This window comes from Scyliorhinus torazame, chromosome 27, assembly GCF_047496885.1.
Source record: "Scyliorhinus torazame isolate Kashiwa2021f chromosome 27, sScyTor2.1, whole genome shotgun sequence".
Classification (NCBI taxonomy): Eukaryota; Metazoa; Chordata; class Chondrichthyes; order Carcharhiniformes; family Scyliorhinidae; genus Scyliorhinus; species Scyliorhinus torazame.
Window position 1 is genome coordinate 1,166,815 of NC_092733.1, and position 27,230 is coordinate 1,194,044.

The window sequence follows — 27,230 nt, forward strand, 5'->3', positions numbered from 1 at the left end:
TATTTACATTTAACCCCTTGTGTATATACAGTGATGCATATCACTACACCACCTAGAAGGACAAGGGGATAAGAGCATGGGAATCCGGCACCTCTCAAAATCACACACCATCCCAACTTGGACATATATCAGCATTCCTTCATTGTCTCGGAGTCAAAACCATGGAACTTCCTGCCTAACCACACTGCAGTGCACCTTCACAATGGGACTGCAGTAATTTAGGAAGGTGGTGGCCAACTATTACCTTCTGAGGGGAACTAGGGATGGACCTTCTCACTCTGGGGCTAAGTGGGAATTGTAATCTGCAATACAAAACAACATTCTGGAGAAGCAGTAATAAATAAAGATTTATAAAAACAATGAGTATGAAATGGACATTATGGTGGCACATACAACTGGCAGCTTCTCACAATAGCTGGAATCCTCTGCTGCTCCGGACAGAAGGAAGTGAGTCCGGTGGACACATTCGGTACAGCAGCAGGATTGCAGCCCACGTTGTGGAGTAAATGCTTCCATGTTAAAAGCAACAATACAAGTTTAGGTTATCACAGTCCGGTGGCACATTTCGACATTAACATCCGCAAAGCAGGAACCGACTACATGTTTGCAGACATTTACTGACAGAAACACAATGAATAGAACGTCCGATAGACACATTAAACCATGAAAGCACCAAAGAATGTTTCTGCGTCGTTGGAGATTCTCAAAAGTTTTTTTTCTGTTATTTTAATGAACACCTCATCCCCTTCGCTGAAATCAAAGATTGCCCCCAAGTAGCTATTGTCCAGCCACTGGTCTGTATTCTCCCCAGTGCAGAAGAATTTCCGAACAGCCATCAACTCAATAGGTTGTGGATATGCTGCTCCCACTTTGAAAACTGTCTGCTTCAGGAACCCATTTCTTTCACCACCGCAATGTATTTCTCCCAGTAGAATCTTGGAATAAATGAAGTAATGTCCAGCTCTTTTAATCACCAAAGCTCCTTCCTTATATTCAATTTCACGCAGGAACGCGAGCCCCTTACTGTGCTCCCACTGTAGTCGATCATACCCAGAGGCAGTGCAGTTACACCCTGTAAAAACAAGAACATCTATAAATATTCTTCCAAACAGCCAAGTTCCATCATCCTGTCCAGCATTACAAATTATCTGCCATGCTTGTTCATGCTTTAACCGCTGATACTATTCCAACACTCTCCTGACTGACCTTTCACCTTCCATTTCCTCTGGAGCTTGTCTGCTGTCTGGGACCTATTTTACTGCAAGTTCAATTCATCTACATTCATTCCCAGTCCAGCAAATCCTGGATTTTAAAAATCTCATCCTGATGTTTCGCTCTCCCGCATCCCCCCATCTTTGTAACCTCCTCCTGCCCTGCAATAGGGTGAGAACTCTACAGCCCTCCAACTCTGGCCTCCCACTTCCTTCGCCCTGTCATTAGGAACCCTCCTGTCCGCAGGACTCTCCCCCCAAATCTCTGCCCCCTTTTTAAAACACAGCTTAAAACCTGCCTCTTTAACCAGTATTCCCTTGAAAATGGAAGATTGGAGGTTGGGGTAACAGGTGTAGAAGGTGAGTGAGGGATTTGACAGGGCGGGTACAATATCCCCTGTTGGGAAAGTCTAGAACAATGGAGTAGCCTTGAAATTAGAGTGTGGTGGTTCAGAGTTAGGTCAGAAAGGAGAGTAGAATTCTGGGACCTTTCACCCAAAAAGCTGTAGTTAGGAGCCAATTGAAAATACCAATATTGAAATTAATAAGGAACCAAACTGACACTAAACTGGTAGATATGGCGGTGGGTATGGCAGGATTGGTGGAAAGGATCATACACTCAGCAATTCTGGCTAATGATTGTTCTTGACACACAATCCGTGTTTCTTCCACCGATGTGGGAGACTCCATGGCTGAGGACGGAAACATTCATTTAACTTCCTGGTCCACCATTCTTCATTGCAATTGGTAGATTCTAGTCTTTGCTCTGATATGTTGCTGTGAGATTCTGTAACTGTAACCTGCTGCTTTTGTGCTTCCTATACGCAGGTAACCTGTGGTGTTCTGTGTCATCAGCCCAGGATGTTACGTGTTTCTCTCTCTCGGCAGATCTTGTCTGGCCTGCTGATTATTTGTTTTGTTTCTTGTTTTTCTGATGGTCCCCTGGGTTTGTAGCACATTCTTGTACATGTCTGCTCCTGCTGCTGGTGTACACTTTTGTACTTTGAACCAGGCCTCTCTTGATTGTGATCACAATTTAAAGAATGTGCCAAGCCATGAGGTCACAGATTGTGGAGATTCATTCACACCACCAGGGGAGAGGAATGTTTGTCTTCATGAGGATTGAGTGATGGTCGGTTCTGTTAGTGCTGTCAAAGACACACATGTTTATGATAAGGATGTTGCTGAAGAGAGGGTCATTTGCTTATTTCTTCCTGATGTTTTTGTTGAAAGCTATACTTAACCTCATAGGGGAGCGGAGGCTGGAACTTCAACTCCCACGGACCCTGGAGTTTTGTGCATGTCTAGGCCGTGATCAAGCAGCACATCCACAGTCCTGCATTTTCCCCCCATTCTGTGGGCGTGCAAGTACAAAAATGGCACAAAAACCCAGGTCAGGTGACCTGGAGCAGAAGGTCATCGAGAAGAAGAGTTCCAGATCGGGGACAGGGAGTGGTTCCAAAAAGAAGAATCTCATAAAGGGATAGTCAGAGGTACCAGAAGGGTAGAGAAACAGGCTCCAAACAGGAAAAGGCGGGAACAGACTTTAAGTGAAGTCGGTAGCCGAGGGTTGGTGACTCCGTGTTTTGTTCCTTTGGGGCAAAGATACCACTTTGGAGCAATAATGTTCTGCTCAGCCGGGTCGAAGATCTGAAATTGATGCTTGAGTGATTACGCGGGAATTCAGGGGAATGGAATCTCAGGAGACGAGATTAAAATGCTGTGAGGTGAGCTATTGTCTGCGCCGTCCAAGTCTGGTAATCAAGAGTTAATCTGGCAAGAGAAACCCTGAAGATCCATTGTTTCAGTGAGATTGGTTGACTCAGTTACTTGTTCAGAAATCCATGGACTCTGTCTTGGTCGCATCTGCCATTTATTCTGGAGCTTGGTGTGTTCACCAAAGTTTGCCTGTTAATTCACACGTACCTCCTATTTACTCTAAATGTTAGTGTATGATACATATAATAAATTGTGTCAACTTTTTCACCTTGTACAGTAGAGTTTGTTTTTGTTTGTTCAAAACCAGTGAACCCTTGTGGTTTTCTTCACTGAGCTAGTGTCTTGAATTCTCAAACTTTCTCTACTTCAAGCAAAGTGTCATGGTGCCTAACCGAATCTTATTAAAAATGTGTGTGTCTGGTTTAGGGTAATAACAGTTTCCTCACCATCAGGTCCAGACTGGCCTTCAGAGTTTGATCAGCCTGATCAGTGGCCTACTTGATGTTTGCCTTTGAAATTCCCCGTCCAGAATATATTTTGGCCACTTCCCTCTGGGGATTCCTATAAGTGATGATTAACTTGGAGGAATAGTGATTTATGATTTGTGGCGAGGTAGAAAGGAGACGATCTGCTGGAGGTTTCATTCAACTTGTTTGTTCTGTAGTCTTTAAGACTTCCTGAGGTCCTGAATTAATTTTGACGGCTGTCAGTCACTCCCACTGAAATGTGCTCCCAGCTCTGGTCACATCTGCTGCACATGGGAGCAGATGTGACCTGACTTAATTGAGGCATACAAGATGATCAGAGGATTGGATAGGGTGAACAGTGAGAGCCTTTTTCCTCGGATGGTGATGTCTAGCACGAGGGGACATAGATTTAAATTGAGGGGAGATAGATATAAGACAGATGTCAGAGGTAGGTTCTTTACTCAGAGAGTAGTAAGGGCGTGGAATGCCCTGCCTGCAACAGTAGTAGTCTCGCCAACACTAAGGGCATTCAAATGATCATAAGGGAATAGTGTAGATGGGCTTTAGAGTGGTTTCACAGGTCGGCGCAACATCGAGGGGCGAAGGGCCTGTACTGCGCTGTAATGTTCTATGTTCTATGTTCACGACTGATGAGGGCCTTCAGACTCTTTAAATACTGTGAATATGGCCATGTCTCTGGATACGACTGTCTACGGGACAAATCTCCCAACTTCTTACTGAAGTTTGTAACACTTACATAAAACCAAGTGTAGGGCATTAAGTTTGGGAATGGAATCACACGAATGGAAGGTAGATTATCTTTGTTGAAATGCATGAGTGGCCTTTTATCAAAACCAAACTAGGACAAGAGGAGGCCCTTCGAGCCTGCTCCACATTCAACGTGATCATGGCTGATCCTCGATTTCAATTCCATATTCCCACTTTCTCCCCATACCCCTTGATGGCATTAAAATCTTTAAAAATTCTATCTCTTTCTTGAATACCACTAACCTCTTATGAGGGACCTTATCAAGAGCCTTCTGAAAGTCCAAATATACCACATCCACTGGCTCTCCCTCATCCATCCTTCTGGCTACCACTTCAAAAACTCCATTAGATTTGTTAAACATGATTTGTCTTTCATGAACCCATGCTGCTTTGTCCAATCCCGTTAGTGCTTTCCAAATGTCCTGTTATCACGTCTTTTATAATCAACTTCAATATCTTCCCCAATACTGATGTCAATCTAACTGGTCTGTATTTCTCCCTTTTTCCTCTCCCCCTCTTTTTAAATAGTGGGGTTCCATTTGCCCCCCTCCAATCTGGAGGAACTGCTCCAGAGTCCATAGAATTTGGAAGGTGATCGAATATTTCCAGGACCACAATGACAATCCAGAAACTGCCATGGTTATTTTTCTTGTGCTTGTCTGCAAATTACTTGTGGATTTATTGAATTCAATTTCACAAATTGTCAGGACGAAATTTGAAATCATGACCTCTAGATTCTTAACCCAATGCCATAATCATTGAGCTATTGTATCCTTTATGACACATAGAAGTGTCTGAGACATAAAATCACAGAAAGTAGGAGCAGGAGGAGGCCATTCGGCCCTTCTAATCTGCTCCGCCATTCAACACGATCATGGCTGGTCCTCGATCTGAATTCCATAATCCCACTTTCCTCCTGCAGCATTAGCACCTTGTAACAAGGCCAGTGACAAGCACCTTTGAGAAGTTTGAAGACACCTTTATAAAATCACAGTTAGGACATTGCAGTGATATCGAATGATGATATCAGTATGACAATCTGATTGACTTATTTTAATGATGACAATGGCCATGGTGCATTCTTACCAGTTACATGAGCTGCAGGCTTTGTTGAATCTTGGAAGATCATGTCTGAATAATAAAACAGATATTACTCAAAAAATGACATTAAACATATTTGACCATTTGTCAGAAGAGTGCAGAGCCAACTAAATGGTAACTTTATTTCATTTTTAACTAAATTTATAACGATGTTTAACAAAGCTGGAACATATCCAAGGAACTGCAGACCAGTCAGCTTAATGTTGATGGTCGAGGCAATAATAATATCTCTATTAAACCTGAGGAAGGAGCAGTGCTCCGAAAGCGATTGATTCGAAACAAACCTGTTGGACTTTAACCTGGTGTTGTAAGACTTCTTACTGTGCTCACCCCAGTCCAACGCCGGCACCTCCACATCATCTCTATTAAAAGGGAATATGGAAACTGTGAGCGGGATTCTCCAATCCCGCGGCAGAGTGTCCATGCTGTCGTAAAGGCCGTTGCGTTTTACGACGGTGAGAACGGGCCGCTCCCACGACTAATTCTGGCCCCTACAGTGGGCCAGCGTGGCGCTGGAACGGTTTGTGCCGCTCCAGCTGCAGATCCCGGCGCGAACTGGGAGCCGCGGGATCTGCACACGCGCAGTGGCCTCCTTCAATGCGCCGGCCCCGAAGCAACATGGCGCAGGGCTACAGGGGCCGGCGGGTAGGAAAGGAGGCCCCAGCCAGAGGCCGGCACGCCGATCGGTGGGCCCTGATCGCGCTGCAGGTCACATCGGAGGCCTCCCCCCCGGGGTCGGACGGCCCCCCCCCCCCCCCCCCCCCTCACAGGCTGCCATCCAACCCTTCCATGTCGAGGTCCCGCCGGCCCAGAGCAGGTTAGAACGGCGCAGGCGGGCCTCGGCCCCTTTCTTACGGCCTCTCGGCCCATCTGGGCCGGAGAATCGGCCGGCCGCATAGAGCGCCCGCGACCGGCGCCGTGACAAACACGCCAGCGCCACTGCAGAGAATCGTGTATCGGCGTCGGAGCAGCGTGCCCGTTCTCGAGGATTCTCCGGCCCTGCCCAGGGCTGGGAGAATCCTGCCCCAAATATCTAATAAGGAATTGTGTAGAAGATCTTAAAAGAGCAAACACTCGGGTTTATTTCTAGTGACATAGGAGTTATGCTAATTGTGTGTGAAACTTTGGTTAGACCACATTTGGGGTATTCTCACCACATTATCAAAAGGCTGAATGAAGGGAAGAACTGGATTTTAGAGACAGTCAAAGTGACTCTGGACTGGATTGAAAAGCATTTAATTGAAACAGAAATTACCATTGGGCAGTATTTACATCCAGCAAATCCCTGCCAGAGGATTCACTACAGATCAAACCGTCCCATCGCTGCTTAGCCAGATTGCTGTGCTTCACCTCTCAGAGGTTGCCTACTTTAGATTGAATTTTTGTGAGAATAGAGGGTCTCTTAATGATTGCAGATGTCAGCACCCCCCCCCCCCCCCCCCCCACACACACACACACACCATCTGTGCTCAGGTAGAAGCAGCTCTGAGAGTTCAGGAGAGGGGAAATGAAGGCATCAATGGATTGAATCATTGGCAAAGAAAGGGAAGAAAATGAATGTCAGAGCAGCGAAGATGGAAAGGCAGTTTTCAGCACAGGGTATATACACGGGGACTTTATGTGGGGTATATACACGGGGACTTTATGTGGGGTATATACACGGGGACTTTATGTGGGGTATATACACGGGGAGTATATGCGTGGTATATACACGGGGAGTATATGTGTGGTATATACACGGGGACTTTATGTGGGGTATATACACGGGGAGTATATGCGTGGTATATACACGGGGAGTATATGTGTGGTATATACACGGGGAGTATATGTGTGGTACACATACGGGGAGTATATGTGTGGTATATACACGGGGAGTATATGTGTGATATATACACGGGGAGTATATGTGGGGTATATACATGGGGAGCATATGTGTGGTATATGCATGGGGAGTATATGTGTGGTATATACACGGGGAGTATATGTGTGGTATATACAGGGGGAGTATATGTGTGGTATATGCACGGGGAGAATATGTGTGGCATATACAGGGGGAGTATATGTGTGGTATATGCACGGGGAGTATATGTGTGGTATATGCACGGGGAGTATATGTGTGGTATATACACGGGGAGCATATGTGTGGTATATGCACGGGGAGTATATGTGTGGTATATGCACAGGGAGTATATGTGTGGTATATGCACAGGGAGTATATGTGTGGTATATGCATGGGGAGTATATGTGTGGTATATGCACGGGGAGTATATGTGTGGTATATGCACGGGGAGTATATGTGTGGTATATACAGTCTGGCGTCCCTGCAAACTGTTTGATTGCACAATGCAGGACCAGTGTCATTGGATGTGAAGGGGGAGGTGACTAAAACCAGACGGTTAAAGGAAAAGAAAAGAGGAACTGGGAGCAATACTTTGGGGCCAAGGAGGAAGGAAAGTGGCAGCGAGACCGAGACAGGTCTGTCCGCTTGACATGAAAGGAACAATAGAAGAAGGAGGGATAGTTGAAATTGCGGGGAGGGTATGTACACGGAGGGTAAAGGCAAAGTTGCCATAATCCCAGATGACCATCGGCGGCTTTCCCCTTTGAGGGGCTCCCCAAATAGTCGCTCCACCCTCTCTGCTCCCTGAGGGGGAGCGTGTCATGGTCCATGTCAGCATCAATAACGTAGACAAGACAAGGAAAGCGGCTCTGCTTTGGGATTCTGAGCAGCCAGCTGCTAAATTAAAATTCAGAACCCCAAAGCTAATTATCTCTGGTATATTAACCGGACCGTGTCGGGAATAGAGAGACAAATGTGGTGGAAATGGGTTTTGGTTGCTGGGGTAAGGGGGGGCTGTACTGTTGGGACGATCTTTACCTGAACCAAGCAAGGAGCGGTTTCTGATGAGCCATTTGACTGGGGCGGGAAAGAGGATTTTAAACTAAATACTGGCAGGAAAGGGATTATGTGGAGAGACATGATACGTTTAGTAATCATATAGGTGTCCGGAAAGGAGAGTCACAAGAATGGTTTATTACCAAAAGTAAAGTATTTACAAGTTAGTCCCAGTCGGGACGTCTCTCCATTTCCGCTCCTAATTGGACCGGCGTTCCTGGTCCTGAGTTAACCATCCCACTCAGCGGGGGGGGCTCAAACTCATTGAGGCTCACGGGATGATTAATCAGGTTTTCCCCGTGGGGGTTATAACATCCCTCCCCATGAAGTCCGTAAGTCCCTCCGAAGGAGATGGAGCAGGAGGATGCTCACTGCTCTTCGCCCCTGGCTGCACTCCCAGTGTCCTGCGGGGCTGGGTTGGGGCATACACCATGTCACGGAAAATTGTTTTCTTGATGTCCATCTGTGGGGGGAACCACTGCCGACTGATCCGTAGCTAGGTCGCCGTCGGAAGCCTCAGATGCCTGGGCCTCCATCTCGGAGTCGGGGTCTAGGGTCTCTCACAACTCGGTGTCAAGACCCCCGTTCTTTGGGGCGATGTGGCTGAAAGACGGTTCCTCTGGTGGGGTGGGGTCTAACTGGCCCCCTGTTCCTGAGGTGATCAAGGTGCTTCCGCACTGTCTGTTTCTGTGTCTTCACCTGATGCAAAACCAGTCTGGTCTGCTGCACCCCTGCCCCAGAATCCATCGGGCACCGTCGCTATCTTGGACCTAGACCGCGTCCCCTGGTTTGGATCTCCTGGTCCACGTCCGCCTGTCTTGGCTTCACCCCCGCAGGTCCTGACCTATTTGTCCTTTGCCGCCAGTATTGGGGAACGCAAGGCTGAGGCGGGACCTGAGCCTCCAGCCATCAACAGTTCCGCCAGCGCTGCGCCGGTCGCAGCCTGCACCGTATTTCGATAGCTGATCAAATATCTTGCTAATTGTCTCCACGGACTCCCTGGTCTGTTTCTTCATCCCTCTCTTGAAGGTCTTCACCGCTCGCTCGGCCTGCCCGTTCGAGGAAAGGTGACGCAGAGCAGTGCGGATGTGCCGCATCCCGTTTGCCCTCATAAGCCCCTCGAATTCTTTGCGAGTGAAAGGGGTGCTATTCTCCGTGACCAGCACCTCCGGAATACCGGCTTGGTCTTCCACACGGGTGGAGTGGGGCAGCTGACGGAATGTCTGCTCTTCCTGGAATGTTGTGCATTGTTCGGCCAGTCGTTCGATCATGCCTACTGTGACTGCAGGAAACTATCCCCCCTCCTCCTTCTCAACCTGCTGCAGCCTTTGACACGGGCAGCACAGTAGCATAGTGGTTAGCACTGTTGCTTCACAACTCCAGGGTCCCGGGTTCGATTCCCGGCTTGGGTCATTGTCTGTGCGGAGTCTGCACATCCTCCCCGTGTCTGCGTGGGTTTCCTCCGGGTGCTCCGGTTTCCTCCCACAGTCCAAAGATGTGCAGGTTAGGTGGATTGGCCGCGATAAATTGCCCTTGGTGTCCAAAACAGGTTAGTTGGGGTTATGGGGATAGGGTGGAGGTGTTGATCTTGGGTAGGGTGCTCTTTCCAAGAGCCGGAGCAGACTCGATAGGCTGAATGGCCTCCTTCTGCACTGAAAATTCTATGATTTCCAATCTTTTTGGGCAATCAGGGAAATTTAGCACGGCCAGTCCACCTAACCTGCACGTCTTTGGACTGTGGGAGGAAACCTGAGCACCCGGAGGAAACCCACGCAGACACGAGGAGAACGTGCAGACTCCGCACAGACAGTGACCCAAGTTGGAATTGAACCTATGACCCTGGAGCTGTGAGGCAGCAGTGTTAACCACTGTGCCACATACCGCCCCAGGGTCCACATATATCTTGACCACGGCCCCCCTTAATTTTGCTCAGGCCTTCCTGGAGACCTCTGGGCATTTTCCCAAAAGTCCTCCACTGCCCATCTGGAAGATCTGTTGCCAGTACAGCTAGAGGCGTTGTAGCCAATCAGTGCCAAGCAGACTCAGTCCGGGGCCCTTCACTATTGTTAACGGCAGCCTAACAAATTGCCGGGGTCTCCTCCCTCCCCCGTACAGGGGCCTTGCCTCAGTGTCCTGCCAAGCCAACTCTTAAACTTCAGTCCGGATTCTCACAAAGGTCTGCCTCCTTTTAACCAAAGCTGCGGCCACCATGTCAACTCCATCTCGAACAGGTAGCTATTCACCTGGACAGTAATCCTAGTGGGGGCAACTCATGTACAGCAATTCAATTACATACACTCCTCGTCATCAGGTTGCTCTAAGCGGAGGGTCCAGGCTCTGGGCTGGGGTCTCTCTTGGGTCGGGGGGCGAGTTTGCTGCCTGACCTGCAGTTTCTCCGGCCACAAGTGTTGTCCTGATGTGGATCTTCCTCAATCGATTCCGGGGAGGTATTGCGCCTGCCTGTAGTTGCCCTTGGCCAACGGGCCTCCTCCCCACGGTTTCAGGGCCAGGCCGGGGTTCTGGGGGTCTCAGTCCTAGGGAGCGCTGTGTGCCGGAATGGGGGCATCCTACGCTGCATGTCCATCCCTGTCATTGCCTGAAATTCCTGGATTCCCTTCTCTGGTCTCCCATAAGACAGAGATCTCGATGGTCTTTTTTAGGTCCAGCAACAGTCGGCCAGGAATTTCCACTGAGTTGCCAAATTATTTACTACACATACCAGGCGGTCCCGTAGCATCTCCAGTAGGGATGGGCCATAGTTGGAAAACTCTGCCAATTTGTGCAATTGTGCTAGAAATTCAGTCACAAACTCCCCTGGGGTCTTCTCAGTCGTGTTAAATCGGTGCCTCTGGACGATGACCAATGGCTTGGGGTTGTAGTGGTTTGCCACGAGCTCCACTAACTCTTCAAACGTCTTGGAGTCTGGGGCCACGGGGTACTTCAGGCTCTTTATGACACTGAAAGTGGCGGCCCCCACAGGCAGTCAGAGGAAATACCATCTGCCGATCATCCCCAATGATAGTGTTCGCCTTAAAATAGCACCTACGCTCTGCACACTGAGTCTAGTCCTATGTACCCACATCGAATATATCGAGTCTGCCATTTTAAAAATAGTGCAAACCTTATCCCCGCGTGAAGTGAGAGGCTGTGCTCCAAATGGTTAGCAGCTTAACCCTCGTCGCCAATTTAGTAGTCTAGGGGGATTCCGTAAAGGAGAGGCACAAAAATGGTTTATTTCCCAGAAGGAAAGTATTTACAAGTCCCAGCCAGGATGACTCCGGAGCGCCTACATGGGCTGGGTTTTACGGTACTGAGGTGTTTACCCCCCTGATGGGCCTCCGCCACTCTGCGAGGGCGCTCATACTCCACCAGGCCCACGGGGAGATTAATTGGGTCGTTCCCATTGATCTTGTGAGGGTTATAATGGTAAGTTAAAATGAAACAACTAACAAATAGATTTGGGTGATGATAACCTGAGTGAGTCAGGAAGGGACAGGGTCCAAACATAAAAGTGCATCAGCAGATAAGGTCAGAGATTGCAGAGCTGATAAAAAGACAGTTAATGGCTTTGTACCTAATGCAGCAACACTCAGAACAAAATGGATGCATTGTCGGCACAGACAGAAATCAATAGCCACGAGCTGGCCGTCATTACAGAGACGTGGTTTCAGGGTGACCAAGGCTGAGAATATTGAAGAGCGTTTGACAGTTGGGAAAGACAGGAAGCTGGGACAATATGGTGGGGTCGCTTTCTCAATTAACGGTGACACAATAGCGCAAGATGATCGTAACTGGAAAGAGGACACAATTCAGCCAGAGTGCTGCGTCCAGCCTGGAGCAAATCCCCCAGGAGCCCCAAACTGGGCTCCACCCCGGGACCAGGCCGATCGTGAGTCACCTGCCTGACTCCGCCCAGCCTGATCTGGATTACTCTGCCCGGCGTGATCTGGATTACTCTGCACTGTGTGATCTGGATTACCTAGCCTGTCCTGATCTGGATTACCTAGCCTGTCCTGATCTGGATTACTCCACCCGGTGTGATCTGGATTACTCCGCCCGGCCTGATCTGTATTACCCAGCCGGGCCTGATCTGGATTACCCAAACCACCGTGATCTGGATTACTCCGCCCGGCGTGGTCTGGATTACTCTGCACTGTGTGATCTGGATTACCCAGCCCGGCCTGATCTGGATTACCCAAACCAGCGTGATCTGGATTACTCCGCCCGGCGTGATCTAGATTACCCAAACCAGCGTGATCTGGATTACCCAGGCCGGCCTGATCTGGGTTATACTGCACTGTGTGATCTGGATTACTCCGCCCGGCCTGATCTGGATTACACCGCACTGTGTGATCTGGATTACCCAGCCCGGCCTGATCTGGATTACTACGCACTGTGTGATCTGGATTACCTAGCCTGTCCTGATCTGGATTACTCCGCACTGTGTGATCTGGATTACCCAGCCCGGCCTGATCTGGATTACCCAAACCACCGTGATCTGGATTACTCCGCCCGGCGTGGTCTGGATTACTCTGCACTGTGTGATCTGGATTACCCAGCCCGGCCTGATCTGGATTACCCAAACCAGCGTGATCTGGATTACTCCGCCCGGCGTGATCTAGATTACCCAAACCAGCGTGATCTGGATTACCCAGGCCGGCCTGATCTGGGTTACACTGCACTGTGTGATCTGGATTACTCCGCCCGGCCTGATCTGGATTACACCGCACTGTGTGATCTGGATTACCCAGCCCGGCCTGATCTGGATTACTACGCACTGTGTGATCTGGATAACCCAGCCCGGCCTGATCTGGATTACACTGCACTGTGTGATCTGGATTACCCAGCCCGGCCTGATCTGGATTACTCCGTACTGTATGATCTGGATTACCCATCCCGGCCTGATCTAGATTACCCAAACCAGCGCGATCTGGATTACTCCGCCCGGCGTGATCTGGATTACCCAAACCAGCGTGATCTGGATTACCCAGGCCGGCCTGATCTGGATTACACTGCACTGTGTGATCTGGATTACCCAGCCCGGCCTGATCTGGATTACTCCGTACTGTATGATCTGGATTTCCCAGCCCGGCCTGATCTGGATTACACCACACTGTGTGATCTGGATTACCCAGCCCGGCCTGATCTGGATTACCCAGCTTGGCCTGATCTGGATTACTCCACCCGGCGTGAGCTGGATTACTCCGCCCGGCGTGATCTGGATTACCCAGCCCAGCCTGATCTGGATTACTCTGCCCGGCTTGATCTGGATTACTCTGCCCGGCCTGATCTGGATTACTCCACCCGGTGTGATCGGGATTACCCAGCCCAGCCTGATCTGGATTACTCCGCCTGGTGTGATCTGGATTACTCCGCGCGGCGTGATCTAGATTACTCCGCCCGGTGTGATCTGGATTACACCACCAGGTGTGATCTGCATTACTCCGCCCGGTGTGATCTGGATTACTCTGCCCGGCATGATCTGGAATACTCCGCCCAGTGTGATCTGGATTACTCCGCCCGGCGTGATCTGGATTACTCCGCCCAGTGTGATCTGGATTACTCCGCCCAGTGTGATCTGCATTACTCCGCCCGGCGTGATCTGCATTACTCAGCCCTGTGTGATCTGGATTACTCCGCCCAGTGTGATCTGGATTACTCAGCCCGGTGTGATCTGGATTATTCAGCCCGGTGTCATCTGGATTACTCAGCCCGGTGTCATCTGGATTACTCAGCCCGACGTGATCTGGATTACTCCGCCCGGTGTGATCTGGATTACTTCGCCCGGTGTGATCTGGATTACTCCACCCGGCATGATCTGGATTACTCCACCCGGCATGATCTGGATTACTCCGCCCGGTGTGATCTGGATTACTCCGCCCGGTGTGATCTGGATTACTCCGCCCGGTGTGATCTGGATTACTCCACCCGGTGTGATCTGGATTACTCCGCCCGGTGTGATCTGGATTACTCAGCCCGGTGTGATCTGGATTACTCAGGCCGGCATGATCTGGATTACTCCGCCCGATGTGAACTGGATTACTCCACCCGGTGTGATCTGGATTACTCCACCCGGTGTGATCTGGATTACTCAGCCCGGTGTGATCTGGATTACTCAGCCCGGCTGAATCTGGATTACTCCGCCTGGTGTGATCTGGATTACTCCACCCGGTGTGATCTGGATTACTCCACCCGGTGTGATCTGGATTACTCAGCCCGGTGTGATCTGGATTACTCCACCCGGTGTGATCTGGATTACTCCACCCGGTGTGATCTGGATTACTCCACCCGGTGTGATCTGGATTACTCCACCCGGGGTGATCTGGATTACTCCACCCGGTGTGATCTGGATTACTCAGCCCGGCGTGGTCTGGATTACTCAGCCCGGTGTGATATGGATTACTCCGCCCGGTGTGATCTGGATTACTCCACCCGGTGTGATCTGGATTACTCCACCCGGTGTGATCTGGATTACTCCACCCGGTGTGATCTGGATTACTCCGCACGGTGTGATCTGGATTACTCCACCCGGTGTGATCTGGATTACTAAGCCCGGTGTGATCTGGATTACTCCGCACGGTGTGATCTGGATTACTCAGCCCGCCATGACCTGGATTACTCCGCCCAGCGTGATCTGGATTACTCCACCCGGTGTGATCTGGATTACTCAGCCCGCCATGACCTGGATTACTCCACCCGGTGTGATCTGGATTACTCAGCCCGATGTGATCTGGATTACTCCGCACGGTGTGATCTGGATTACTCAGCCCGCCATGACCTGGATTACTCAGCCCGGTGTGATCTGGATTACTCCACCCGGTGTGATCTGGATTACTCAGCCCGCCATGACCTGGATTACTCCGCCCGGCGTGATCTGGATTACTCCACCCGGTGTGATCTGGATTACTCAGCCCGGCGTGATCTGGATTACTCCACCCGGTGTGATCTGGATTACTCAGCCCGGCGTGATCTGGATTACTCCACCCGGTGTGATCTGGATTACTCCACCCGGTGTGATCTGGATTACTCCACCCGGTGTGATCTGGATTACTCAGCCCGGTGTGATCTGGATTACTCCACCCGGTGTGATCTGGATTACTCCACCCGGTGTGATCTGGATTACTCAGCCCGGTGTGATCTGGATTACTCAGCCCGGTGTGATCTGGATTACTCCACCCGGCGTGATCTGGATTACTCCACCCGGTGTGATCTGGATTACTCCATCCGGTGTGATCTGGATTACTCCACCCGGGGTGATCTGGATTACTCCACCCGGTGTGATCTGGATTACTCAGCCCGGTGTGATCTGGATTACTCCGCCCGGTGTGATCTGGATTACTCCACCCGGTGTGATCTGGATTACTCCACCCGGTGTGATCTGGATTACTCCACCCGGTGTGATCTGGATTACTCCGCACGGTGTGATCTGGATTACTCCACCCGGTGTGATCTGGATTACTCAGCCCGGTGTGATCTGGATTACTCAGCCCGGCGTGGTCTGGATTACTCCACCCGGTGTGATCTGGATTACTCCACCCGGTGTGATCTGGATTACTCAGCCCGCCATGACCTGGATTACTCCGCACGGTGTGATCTGGATTACTCAGCCCGCCATGACCTGGATTACTCCGCCCGGTGTGATCTGGATTACTCAGCCCGGCGTGATCTGGATTACTCCGCCCGGCGTGATCTGGATTACTCAGCCCGGCGTGATCTGGATTACTCCGCCCGGCGTGATCTGGATTACTCAGCCCGGCGTGATCTGGATTACTCCACCCGGTGTGATCTGGATTACTCCACCCGGTGTGATCTGGATTACTCCACCCGGTGTGATCTGGATTACTCAGCCCGACGTGATCTGGATTACTCAGCCCGGTGTGATCTGGATTACTCAGCCCGGTGTGATCTGGATTACTCCACCCGGCGTGATCTGGATTACTCCAGCCGGTGTGATCTGGATTACTCAGCCCGGTGTGATCTGGATTACTCAGCCCGCCATGACCTGGATTACTCCGCCCGGCGTGATCTGGATTACTCCACCCGGTGTGATCTGGATTACTCAGCCCGGCGTGATCTGGATTACTCCACCCGGTGTGATCTGGATTACTCAGCCCGGCGTGATCTGGATTACTCCACCCGGTGTGATCTGGATTACTCCACCCGGTGTGATCTGGATTACTCCACCCGGTGTGATCTGGATTACTCAGCCCGGTGTGATCTGGATTACTCCACCCGGTGTGATCTGGATTACTCCACCCGGTGTGATCTGGATTACTCAGCCCGGTGTGATCTGGATTACTCAGCCCGGTGTGATCTGGATTACTCCACCCGGCGTGATCTGGATTACTCCACCCGGTGTGATCTGGATTACTCCATCCGGTGTGATCTGGATTACTCCACCCGGGGTGACCTGGATTACTCCACCCGGTGTGATCTGGATTACTCAGCCCGGTGTGATCTGGATTACTCAGCCCGGTGTGATCTGGATTACTCAGCCCGGCGTGGTCTGGATTACTCCACCCGGTGTGATCTGGATTACTCCACCCGGTGTGATCTGGATTACTCAGCCCGCCATGACCTGGATTACTCCGCCCGGTGTGATCTGGATTACTCAGCCCGGCGTGATCTGGATTACTCCGCCCGGCGTGATCTGGATTACTCAGCCCGGCGTGATCTGGATTACTCCGCCCGGCGTGATCTGGATTACTCCGCCCGGCGTGATCTGGATTACTCCACCCGGTGTGATCTGGATTACTCCACCCGGTGTGATCTGGATTACTCCACCCGGTGTGATCTGGATTACTCAGCCCGACGTGATCTGGATTACTCAGCCCGGTGTGATCTGGATTACTCAGCCCGGTGTGATCTGGATTACTCCACCCGGCGTGATCTGGATTACTCCACCCGGTGTGATCTGGATTACTCAGCCCGACGTGATCTGGATTACTCCGCCTGGTGTGATCTGGATTACTCCACCCGGTGTGATCTGGATTACTCAGCCCGACGTGACCTGGATTACTCAGCCCGGTGTGATCTGGATTACTCAGCCCGACGTGATCTGGATTACTCAACCCGGTGTGATCTGGATTACTCAGCCCGGTGTGATCTGGATTACTCCACCCGGTGTGATCTGGATTACTCAGCCCGACGTGATCTGGATTACTCAGCCCGGTGTGATCTTGATTACTCAGCCCGACGTGATCTGGATTACTCAGCCCGGTGTGATCTGGATTACTCAGCCCGGCGTGATCTGGATTACACCTTCGCTGAACATTATCCAGATCAGTTCATTTAAATTCGCCATTAGGCGAGATCTCAACTGGGCATGGACCGGATGGCACCTCGGGGGTCTTGCAGGCCATTAGAGACCCTCGGGGACAGGGCAGGATGGTACCCTGGCACCTGGTCACCTTGGCACTGCCTGGCGACACTGCCAGGAGTTGGGCCTGGGTGGGCCCTGCCCACTAGAAGGTTGGGGGGTGAAAGGGGGGCATATAGAGATTGGGGCAACCGGAAACCGCGGTGCCCGATCTGCAAGGAGCCGGTCCTGCCGGGGGCACAGTTCACAAGTGCAGGAAATCCACTAAAGTGTGGCCTCGGCAGAAACACCGCAGGCCCAAAAACCTGGCACAGTGCTGCCGAATAACTGGGTAAATCAACTCGCTAAACACGTCCACAAGTGGACTTTGTTTCCAGTCTGAATAATCACGCCCGTAGAATAAATTTGGGTCGAGATGAGATATGGGAAAGGTAAACAATCACTTGTGGAAGTGGTTTATAGTCAGATTATAGTTGTCCTATAGGCAGATTTTAGACAACATCGATCATAACAGGACAAGCGTTCATGATCTATTTGCCGATGGGAAGTGTAGGTCGAAGACTTGTGGTTTAAACTTAATTGGAGGTAATTCTTCTTTTTTTTAATACAAATTTAGAGCACCCAATTTATTTTTTCCAATTAAGGGGCAATTTAGCCAATCCACCTAACCTGCACATCTTTGGGTTGTGGGGGTGAAACCCACGCAAACACAGGGAGAATGTGCAAACTCCACACGGACAGTGACCCAGGGCCGGGATCGAACCTGGGACCCCGGTGCCGTGAGGCAGCAGTGCTAACCACTGCACCATCGTGCTGCCCATTGGAGGTAATTCTAAGGGTATGAAGGCAGAGTTAGCTCATTTGAACTGGGAAGGTAGATTGAAAGGTAGTCCAGTAGAGATGCAGTGGCAGATATTTAATAACTCTCAGTCAAGATTTATTCCAAAGACTCTTTGATGTAATTGCATCATCCATGGCTAAATAAGGAAGTTAAGGATAGTATCAATTGTAAAGATGTGGGCAGGTCAGGAGATTGGACAGATTTTAAGAACTGGCAAAGAATGGCTGAAGAAAAAGAGGGAGGGATTGAAGTGGAGGAGAAAACAAGCTTGAAATATAAAAACAAGTAGTGAGAGTTTCTACAAGTATTTAAAAAGGCAAAGCGGGCTGGTTTAGCACAGTGGGCTAAACAGCTGGCTTGTAATGCAGAACAAGGCCAGCAGCGCGGGTTCAATTCCCGTACCAGCCTCCCCGAACAGGCGCCGGAATGTAGTGACTAGGGGCTTTTCACAGTAACTTCATTGAAGCCTACTTGTGACAAAAAACGATTATTATTATTATTATTAAGTGAATGTTGCTCCTCTATAGATTGTGTCTGGGAACTAATATCGGAAAACAAGGAAATGGCAGGTGTTTGAGCAGGTTTTTTATGTTTGTTTTCACTGTGGAAGATTTAGAAAACTTCCCAAAGATAATTGAAAATGAAAAGGTGAAATGGACAGAGTAAATCATGTCGAACTAACTCATTAGAGTTCTTTAAGGAAGTAACAAACAAAGTGGAGAAAGAGGGACCTGTAGATGTGGTGTACCTGGATTTCCCAATTGATAGGATGTCACATCAAATATTACTACACAAAATAAAAGCTGACGGTATTGGGGTGAGATATTAGTCTGGATGGAGGACTGGTTAGCGAGCAGGAGGCAGAGATGAGGGATTAATGAGGGATTAAGGCAGAGGATGGAGGACTGGTTAGCGAGCAGGAGGCAGAGATGAGGGATTAATGGGTAGTTTTCAGGTTGGTGAGTGAGTGCAGGGTCTCAAATATTTACAACAGTGATGGACAACCTGGGCCAGTGAGTGACCCTCCTTCATCTCAGTGGGCCGCAAGATTGAAGTTGGGCTTGTTCTCTAATGACCGCATGAATAAGATTAAACACATTTAATATGCACACTGGAAAGCAGGAACTGGTCACCAGCCCGTGACTTTCTCACAATGGCAATCCTTTTTTTCTTTCCTTTTTTAAAATAAATTCAGAGTACCCAATTATGTTTTCCAATTAAGGGGCAATTTAGCGTGAAACCCACGCAGACACGGGGAGAATGTGCAAACGCCACACAGACGGTGACTCAGGGCCGGGATTCGAAGCCAGGTCCTCAGCGCCATAGGCAGCAGTGCTAACCACTGTGCCACGACACAATGGCAATCTTGGTGGATTGCCACTCTCGCCAAACTTCCCTGTGCTGGGATTCCGAAGCCCTCACGCCCAACCCTCACTCAGGCTGGGTGAGTCAGGAACAGCAAAGTGTGCCCCGGCAACATCATTGTGGAGTAACCCGGGTGCAGAGATATTAGTTACTCCCCCTTTTTAAGCACCCAGTGTGTCGAGGGGTGGGGGTCGGACTCGGTGTGTGTGGGGGTGAGACGGACCCAGCGTGTGAAGGGGTCAAACCAGGTGTGCGTGTTTGGGGGGGGGGAGGGGGTCAGACCCAGTGAGGGGGTCGGTCGAGGTGTGCAGGAGGTTATGTTTAATCATTTAATAGAACCAGCACCAACTTCAAATGGTAGGACCAAGAGAAATATTTACACTTTGGATGCAGAGGGAGCGTATGTCAATCTTGTGAGCAATCAGCACCCTCCTCATTTCACTCACCCTCGTTTTACGTGAAGATCGCTTCAACACACCGGTAGGAAAATCATTGGAATGTGGCGCCCCTGCACGTCAGCAACGGTCAACAAAATGTCTCGTGGGCTGCACTCAGAACTCTGATGGGCCGTGTGTGGCCACCACTGATTTATAATCTATATCTAGGACTTTGATGAAGGGACCAAATGTGTGGCAGCTAACATTTGCTGAAGACACCAAGATAGGCAGGAAATCAAGTTGTCAAGCGGGGATAAAGACATAAACTTGAGGGTTATCATTATCGGATTAGTGCTGCTGATTTATTCCACAACATTGCATTATCACAGTGGGAGGTCTTGCAAGTTCACAGTTTGATAGACAGCTCCAAGTGGTTCTAAATTCTTTGATGATGGGCTATGAATGCAAATTGTTGTTTGTCATAAGTCATTAAGTACTTGAAGGAATTTAAATGTATTGAACGTATCAATGAGAATGTTTTTATTTAAATAGTGAAATCATCAACTGACACTTAAATAGTGAAATCATCGACTGACACTTCGAAACGTTATTGTATTTAACCTCAGCATGGCTTCCCATGGTGGATACTAGTTGAGTTGGCACAGAGAGTGTAAGGATGAGTTGACATTGAAGCTATAAAGGGCCATGGAGGGTGGGTATGGGGTGATGTGAGTTGGAATGGATGGGCCATGGTGTGCAAGTGAGAGCTAGAGGACTATTTTTTGTATCTTTATCTTTTTTACACCTGGGACAAAGTCCCAGAGAACCAAAGAGGGCCTCTCATGTTGTGTGTTGCATGTGGGTTGTGTATCGTATGTGTGTTGCATGTGTGTTATACATGGGTTGTGTGTGTTGTGTGTTGTACATGGGTTGTGTGTTGTATGTGTGTTGCATGTTCTGTGTGTTGTATGTTGTCTGTGTGATGTGTGTTATGCGTGTTGTATGTAGAGTTCCTGGTGAAGGATAGATATCAAGAGAGGGACCTGGGGCTTTCAGGTGATGTTGCATTAAATGCATTGAGACAACATCACTGGGAAAGTAAATAGTATTTCAGGTTGCGTTGCCAGAGTCCTGTATTATAAAACTCAGGGTGCTGTATGTAATCTGTAAAATCTGTCATCTGTTTGGCTGCACATGGACCACTGTCTGGTTTAGGTTTCTATGGGGCTATGAAACTTCAATGGAAGTTACACGGAATAGTGATTGTTACTTGTTACTAGAGTTCTTCGATAACCAGGAGGGCACCAAACTCTGAGACTATCTTCATTAGAGAAAAACAAAGTCACAGAGGTTAAAACTGACCTTTCTTTTTCAAATTATGAAAAGATTAGATTTTATCCAGTTAGCTAGGTTATTCAGGATGGATCGACGTAGCAGCACCAGTCACGTGAGTAAAACATTCACCGGCAAAGCGGTAGATTAGATGTTGTAAAGTATTTATTTTCAGAGTCATTGTCCTTGGAAACAGATAACTGGAACGGTGGATTCCCGAGAATCGCCCACTATGGAGTTAGACAGGTTCCTGAAAGAGGAGGGCTTTCCAGTTTGGGTATGTTGTTGGGAAGGAAAGGTTACAAAGAATGTGGTAGATGTCATATCCTTAGATTTTTCAAAACCCACAATTAAACTCCATACACCCGCCTCTGACCCACATCCCTGAACACCTTCAGTTAACAAAAATCGATCACCTCAGATTCAAAATGAACAATTGACAAATCCCAGAATGAGCTCCAAGGTCTTCCCAGAATCACTATCAACTTCTAACATTCACACTGATCTCTGCTGCCAGCTTTGTCCAGTGTTGATATCAAACCCTTCTAAACATGACCAATTTTTCCAACCCTTCCTGGAATCTGCTCCAATCTCTGCCAGTATTACCAGTAAAATTATCAGCAAAAACCCCCTGCAATGTGAAAATTAATCATTCCAAATTTCCCCAGCAGACACTCCCAGATCAGTTGCAGTGTGGGTTAGTTGTAAAGCTCCCTCTATAGGTGCCATTAATTTACTCCAAACCTGATCCAGCACAAGCAGATATCCAGTATTATTAATCTAACAAGTTGCCTACTCAGACAAGGATATGCATGATTTGTTCTATGCTCCACACAAGCCATTCCTCTGATCTTTCTGAATCAGACTGATATTTTGAGAGAAACTGGAGGTAGTGTTGTGTTGTGGACCTTTACTGCATTAATATTGTTCTAATTCATGTCAAACTCCCACAGTCTCACCTTAATCCCATCAAACTGGGCTCGATATCAATTCAAATCTCAGGATAAAAGGTCTCTTAACTAACTCCGTGAATCACACATATTCCTTGATAATAATCATGCTTACCTGAATACAATTCTACAAATATGAATGGATAATCTTTCTTGCAGAAATATATTAATGTTCGTGTAAATTTGTTGCAATTTAACAATAGCATCACTCACCTTGGATACTTCCAACAATGAGAGAAGTGTTCTGAAATAAAATAGGAGGGAAAACCAGTCAGAATGTGTAACAATATCAGGATAATGGTGGTTACTCATCAAGAGATCCAGCCAGACCGGTTCAGCAGGGCATAGAGGTTTTATAGAAACCTTGATCAGATTCACTGCTTTGTTCTATTCTTACTGTCAGTCATTTCATTTTCACTAAAACTCACCACCTGAAATGTTAAATTGTGTTTCCAGCATATTCTATTTCTAATAGTTTACATTTCCCTGTCCCTGGCAGTACAACTTTTCTACTCAAGCACAGTTAGCTTTATTGCTACAGAATTCCTTTCTATTTAATGTTAACATTGATTCAGGGAGAAGTAGACGGTGAATTGATTTAGCAAAACCCTGTTTAACACCAGGAATTTGATGCTAGAGCAGGCTGATGGTTAATCTGAGTTCTCTGTCTCTCCGTGACACCATGCTGATACACCGTGACATCGCAGTATCACTTTTGTTTTAATCAACATGTTTGCTGGATTTGGGGCTACTTGACATAAAAATCTATCCAGGGTTTCTAATTTCATTTGATTACAAAACAGAGTAGCAGAATGTGGAATCTAGAGTGAGACCTGTTTTCACCACTCACATTTCTCTGTGGCTCTTAGCCATAGATGTTCAGTCAAAAAACAAATATTTGACAATAAAACTAAACACAAATACTGAGAGGAGGGATAGAACCCCCATCACATTGTGTGAATAGGGCAGGTGCTTGAAGTGTCATCACCTTTTCTCTGTACTGTTCCCAGGAATAAGTTAACTTGTGGCATTGACCCAATTCTAGACAAGAACAATGTGAAATGAAAATCGCTTATTGTCACGAGTAGGCTTCAAATGAAGTTACTGTGAAAAGCCTCCTAGTCGCCACATTCCAGCGCCTGTTCGGGGAGGCTGGTACGGGAATTGAACCGTGCTGCTGGCCTGCCTTGGTCTGCTTTTAAAGCCAGCGATTTAGCCCAGTGTGCTAAACCAGCCCCAATAGAAAGTTGCAGCACAAAATGATGTCTTTTGGTATTGGTATTGTGCTATCTCTTCACAAAACAAATCCTAACGCCTGCTGCCTCCCCATAACCTTGCACATTCTTCTGTTGCATGTTTATCCAATTTTCCTTTTCATCAGGGTTCACTCCCTGCAGCAAAGTTCCTTTTTTTAAAATTCCAACTATCTTCCTTCTCACTTTCTTCGTGACAATTACAAATGAATCACTAGCTCTCCAAAAGGTACAAATAAACCTTCCCTATTCATTCTGTTTGTGGCACCCGCCATGACCCAGCTCTGGGCTTTATTGTTGTGGTATCAGGCCCTGCTCCCGAGGTCCTGACCATATCCAGGCGCACTCTCCGAGTGCTGTACCCAGGGAGTGCAGCACCTGGAATGCTTTTTGGTCGAGGGTTAAACCAAGCCCCATCTGCCATCTTAGGTTGATAACACCTCTAAAAACAGATTGTGTAGCCATTTATCTAATGGCCGTTTGTGGGACCTTGTGTAGATTGGGTGCCTGGTCCTACAGAAACAGTTCCTTGTTTTCTTCTTTTCAGTTATTTCTAATGCTGACTCAATGCATTGCTCATGTTTGCCCCACAACTTGAGAAAATTCTGCCCTGACTTATTTTCTTCCACATAATGTCCTCGTTTTTAATTTGTGGGATTTTGATTTCTCCACCACAAGGAGGAACTGCCAAGGTCAGTTTACCAAATCCTTTCACACCGTGAAAAGTTTAACCTTGAAACTTCTTTTCCAAAAACGGCACAAGTATTTTAGCTTTCTTTAAAACTTAAATTCTAGATACTTATTATTACCTTTCTGGGCCCATCTTAGATAATTTCACAGGCAAATCTCACTGATCTGTGCCTTGAACAGTATCTTCACTGGTCCTGCTATCTCAGTACGTTTTTGTCTACATTACCTAAGAATATGAATAGCATGGCTTTTGTGGTAATTTGTTGCTCCAGAAATAATCCCCTCCATCTCCCGGGTCTCCCAATATTGCTAATTGGCAGAGCAGAACATCAGACCTCGTTTTAGTCTTAAACTACTGTGAGCTTTACACAAGATAAACAAGTAAATCAATAAGGGGCTATTTAGCACAGGGCTAAATCGCTGGCTTTAAAAGCAGACCACAGCAGGCCAGCAGCATGGTTCAATTCCCGTACCAGCCTCCCCGAACAGGCGCCAGAATGTGGCGACTAGGGGCTTTTCACAGTAACTTCATTTGAAGCCTACTTGTGACAATAAGCGATTTTCATTTTCATATTACTGACAGGAACTTGCTTACATATTTACAGTAAAATTATTATTAGCGAATTCATTGAACAACAATAAGAGATTGCAGTTTTCATAGCATTTACAGTGCAGGAGGCCATTCGGCCCATCGAGTCTGCACCGGCTCTTTGAAAGAGCACCCTACCCAAGGTCATCACCTCCACCCTATCCCCAGTAACCCCACCCAACACTAAGGGCAATTTTGGACACTAAGGACAATTTATCATGGCCAATCCACCTAACCTGCACATCTTTGGACTGTGGGAGGAAACCGGAGAACCTGGAGGAAACCCACGCACACACGGGGAGAACGTGCAGACTCCGCATAGACAGTGACCCAAGCCGGGAATCGAACCTGGGACCCTGGAGCTGTGGAGCAATTGTGCTAACCACCGTGCTACCGTGTTCAAAATGCAATGCCATTTTGAAAATAACTTTTATGCAAAGTCTTCCTTTCCTTTTATAATTTACCACCCCCAATTTGTGTCCCAGCTCAAACAACCTTTATTGCCCCCTCTGATATACCCCAGGGCTCTCCGATTGACTGAATATTATAATCTGCTCATCCCTCCTAACTGGCCCAGTTAATGTACCCGAGAATTCCACGGCCACACATTGCATCCGACAATTTACTTTGTACAGTGTCAACTCTTTCTAAACGCCTGCCTTCCTTCAATTTAATAGATGACCTTTGCCCCTTTACTTACTAAAGATTGACATGATAAATATCCCGGAACATTGTTCTATATAAATTAAAATATTGTAGATATTTGACCCATCAGTCGAAGCCACTCTCGGGCCTGTTCCAACTGATGACTTTGCAGAATAGTTTCTGTTCCTCCCGATGATTTCCTTCTGCTCTGCCTCACAGGGACGTGGTGGTGTAGTGGATTTGTCACTGGTGTAATAATCCAGAGAGCCAGAGGACCCGGGTTCGAATCCCAACAGGGCAGACGGTGGAATTTGAATTCTATTTTAAAAATCTGGAATTAAAAGTCTAATGATGATCATGAAACCATTGTCGATTGTCGTAAAAACCCACCTGGTTCACTGATTACCAGCAGTAACCACACTGCAGGATGTGTATACATCAGTGCCTCACACAAAAAACAATTACTTTCTCAATATTTCTGATAGTTTTAATCAGATTTTCATCATTTTCTCTTCACTAATGTCCTTTCGGGAGGAAATCTGCCGACCTTACCCGGTCTGGCCTGCATGTGACTCCAGGCCCCCAGCAATGGGGCTGACTCTGAAATGGCCGAGCGAGACACTCGAGGGCAATTAGGACAACAAATCGACGCCCACATCCCATCAATGATTCTTTTTTAAAATATTGAATAGTCCACATTGAAGATTTAATCGTGACAACCCACCCTCCTGAAGCAACCCTCCGGCTCAGCATCTCATTCACTCTATATATCGCTGTGGATATGGTTCGTGGTAACAGCACACGAGCTGCTCCCTCGCCTGGTCAGCAGGCACAGTCCCCCTGCTCAACTCTGTGGGAGCCACACTGATTATTAAACCCTGGCAGTCTTCAACATCAGAGAACCACATTCATCCCTAATAATACGACAGCCTCAGCAATGTGACTTAATTAATTTATGACCTGAGCTCGTTAGTGATCCTGTGGTGAACACAGCAAGCCCGAGAGCTTCTCTGACTTTAACTGATTAGATCCCTGGGGTAGATTTATTCCCGCTGGCAAGCACTTGGCCTGTTCAACAGTTGGAATAATGTACATTCCCCCTGAATGTACCCTAGCCATTTCCACCTCTGGAAGATTCTGTGCAGAATTGAAGGTGCCAAACATTTTATTAACACGATCTTGTTGCCACCACTGGTCAGATAGATATGAAACATGTTTTAATCAAAGGCTCAAAAATGTACAGTGACAACATAATTACTGACATTTCAAATGTTCTTTTTGAATGTGGATTGACATTATCTACGTGTATCTTCAACATTTGCATAGGAGAAGAATGATGTACATGGTTTACCTTGGCAGCTAAAAACATGGAACTGAATTCCTGAACATCAGATCGGAGTCTCCACAGATAAAATGCTCCAAGTCCATCGCCAATCAAAGCCAAAAGCACGAGCATCAGGAGGAACTTGTGCGCCAAGGTCATTTTTTTCCGTTTGGTCGAGGTTGCAAAAGGGACAGTGTCGGACTGTCCGTCCACAACAAAAATTGAAGGATAAACATAGTTGTCCCCCATTTTGGGGGTTCTGAGTGCAAAGAATCAATAAAGGAAAGAACTTTCTGGTGGTTGGAATTTAAAAGCAAAGTGACACTCAGCACATTCAATTGGTTCAAGAGCGATGCCGATCGCCCAGCAACATCATTCACTCA

At 48.0% G+C, this 27,230-nt stretch overlaps 1 protein-coding gene across 1 annotated transcript; it reads right to left on the minus strand.

Annotated features, from left to right (window-relative positions):
* Positions 1-334: 334 nt before the first annotated feature.
* On the minus strand, positions 335-27,230 carry LOC140403117 (tumor necrosis factor ligand superfamily member 14). Its single transcript, XM_072490753.1, has 4 exons — positions 26,875-27,230; positions 22,560-22,590; positions 5,252-5,296; positions 335-1,072 (listed from the first exon to the last, which is right to left on the minus strand). Exons 1-4 carry the CDS (start codon positions 27,094-27,096, stop codon positions 657-659), a joined length of 714 nt encoding a protein of 237 aa, XP_072346854.1. The 5' UTR covers positions 27,097-27,230; the 3' UTR covers positions 335-656.

Bases quoted from the DNA above. Each gene is read 5' to 3' on its own strand.
- LOC140403117 (XM_072490753.1), bottom strand. From the start codon at position 27,096: ATGGGGGACAACTATGTTTATCCTTCAATTTTTGTTGTGGACGGACAG. The intron at 22,591-26,874 runs GTAAACCATGTA...ATTTTATTTCAG, and splicing joins CCATGTTTTTAGCTGCCAAG to AACACTTCTCTCATTGTTGG. The intron at 5,297-22,559 runs GTGAGTGATGCT...TTTATTATTCAG, and splicing joins CATTGTTGGAAGTATCCAAG to ACATGATCTTCCAAGATTCA.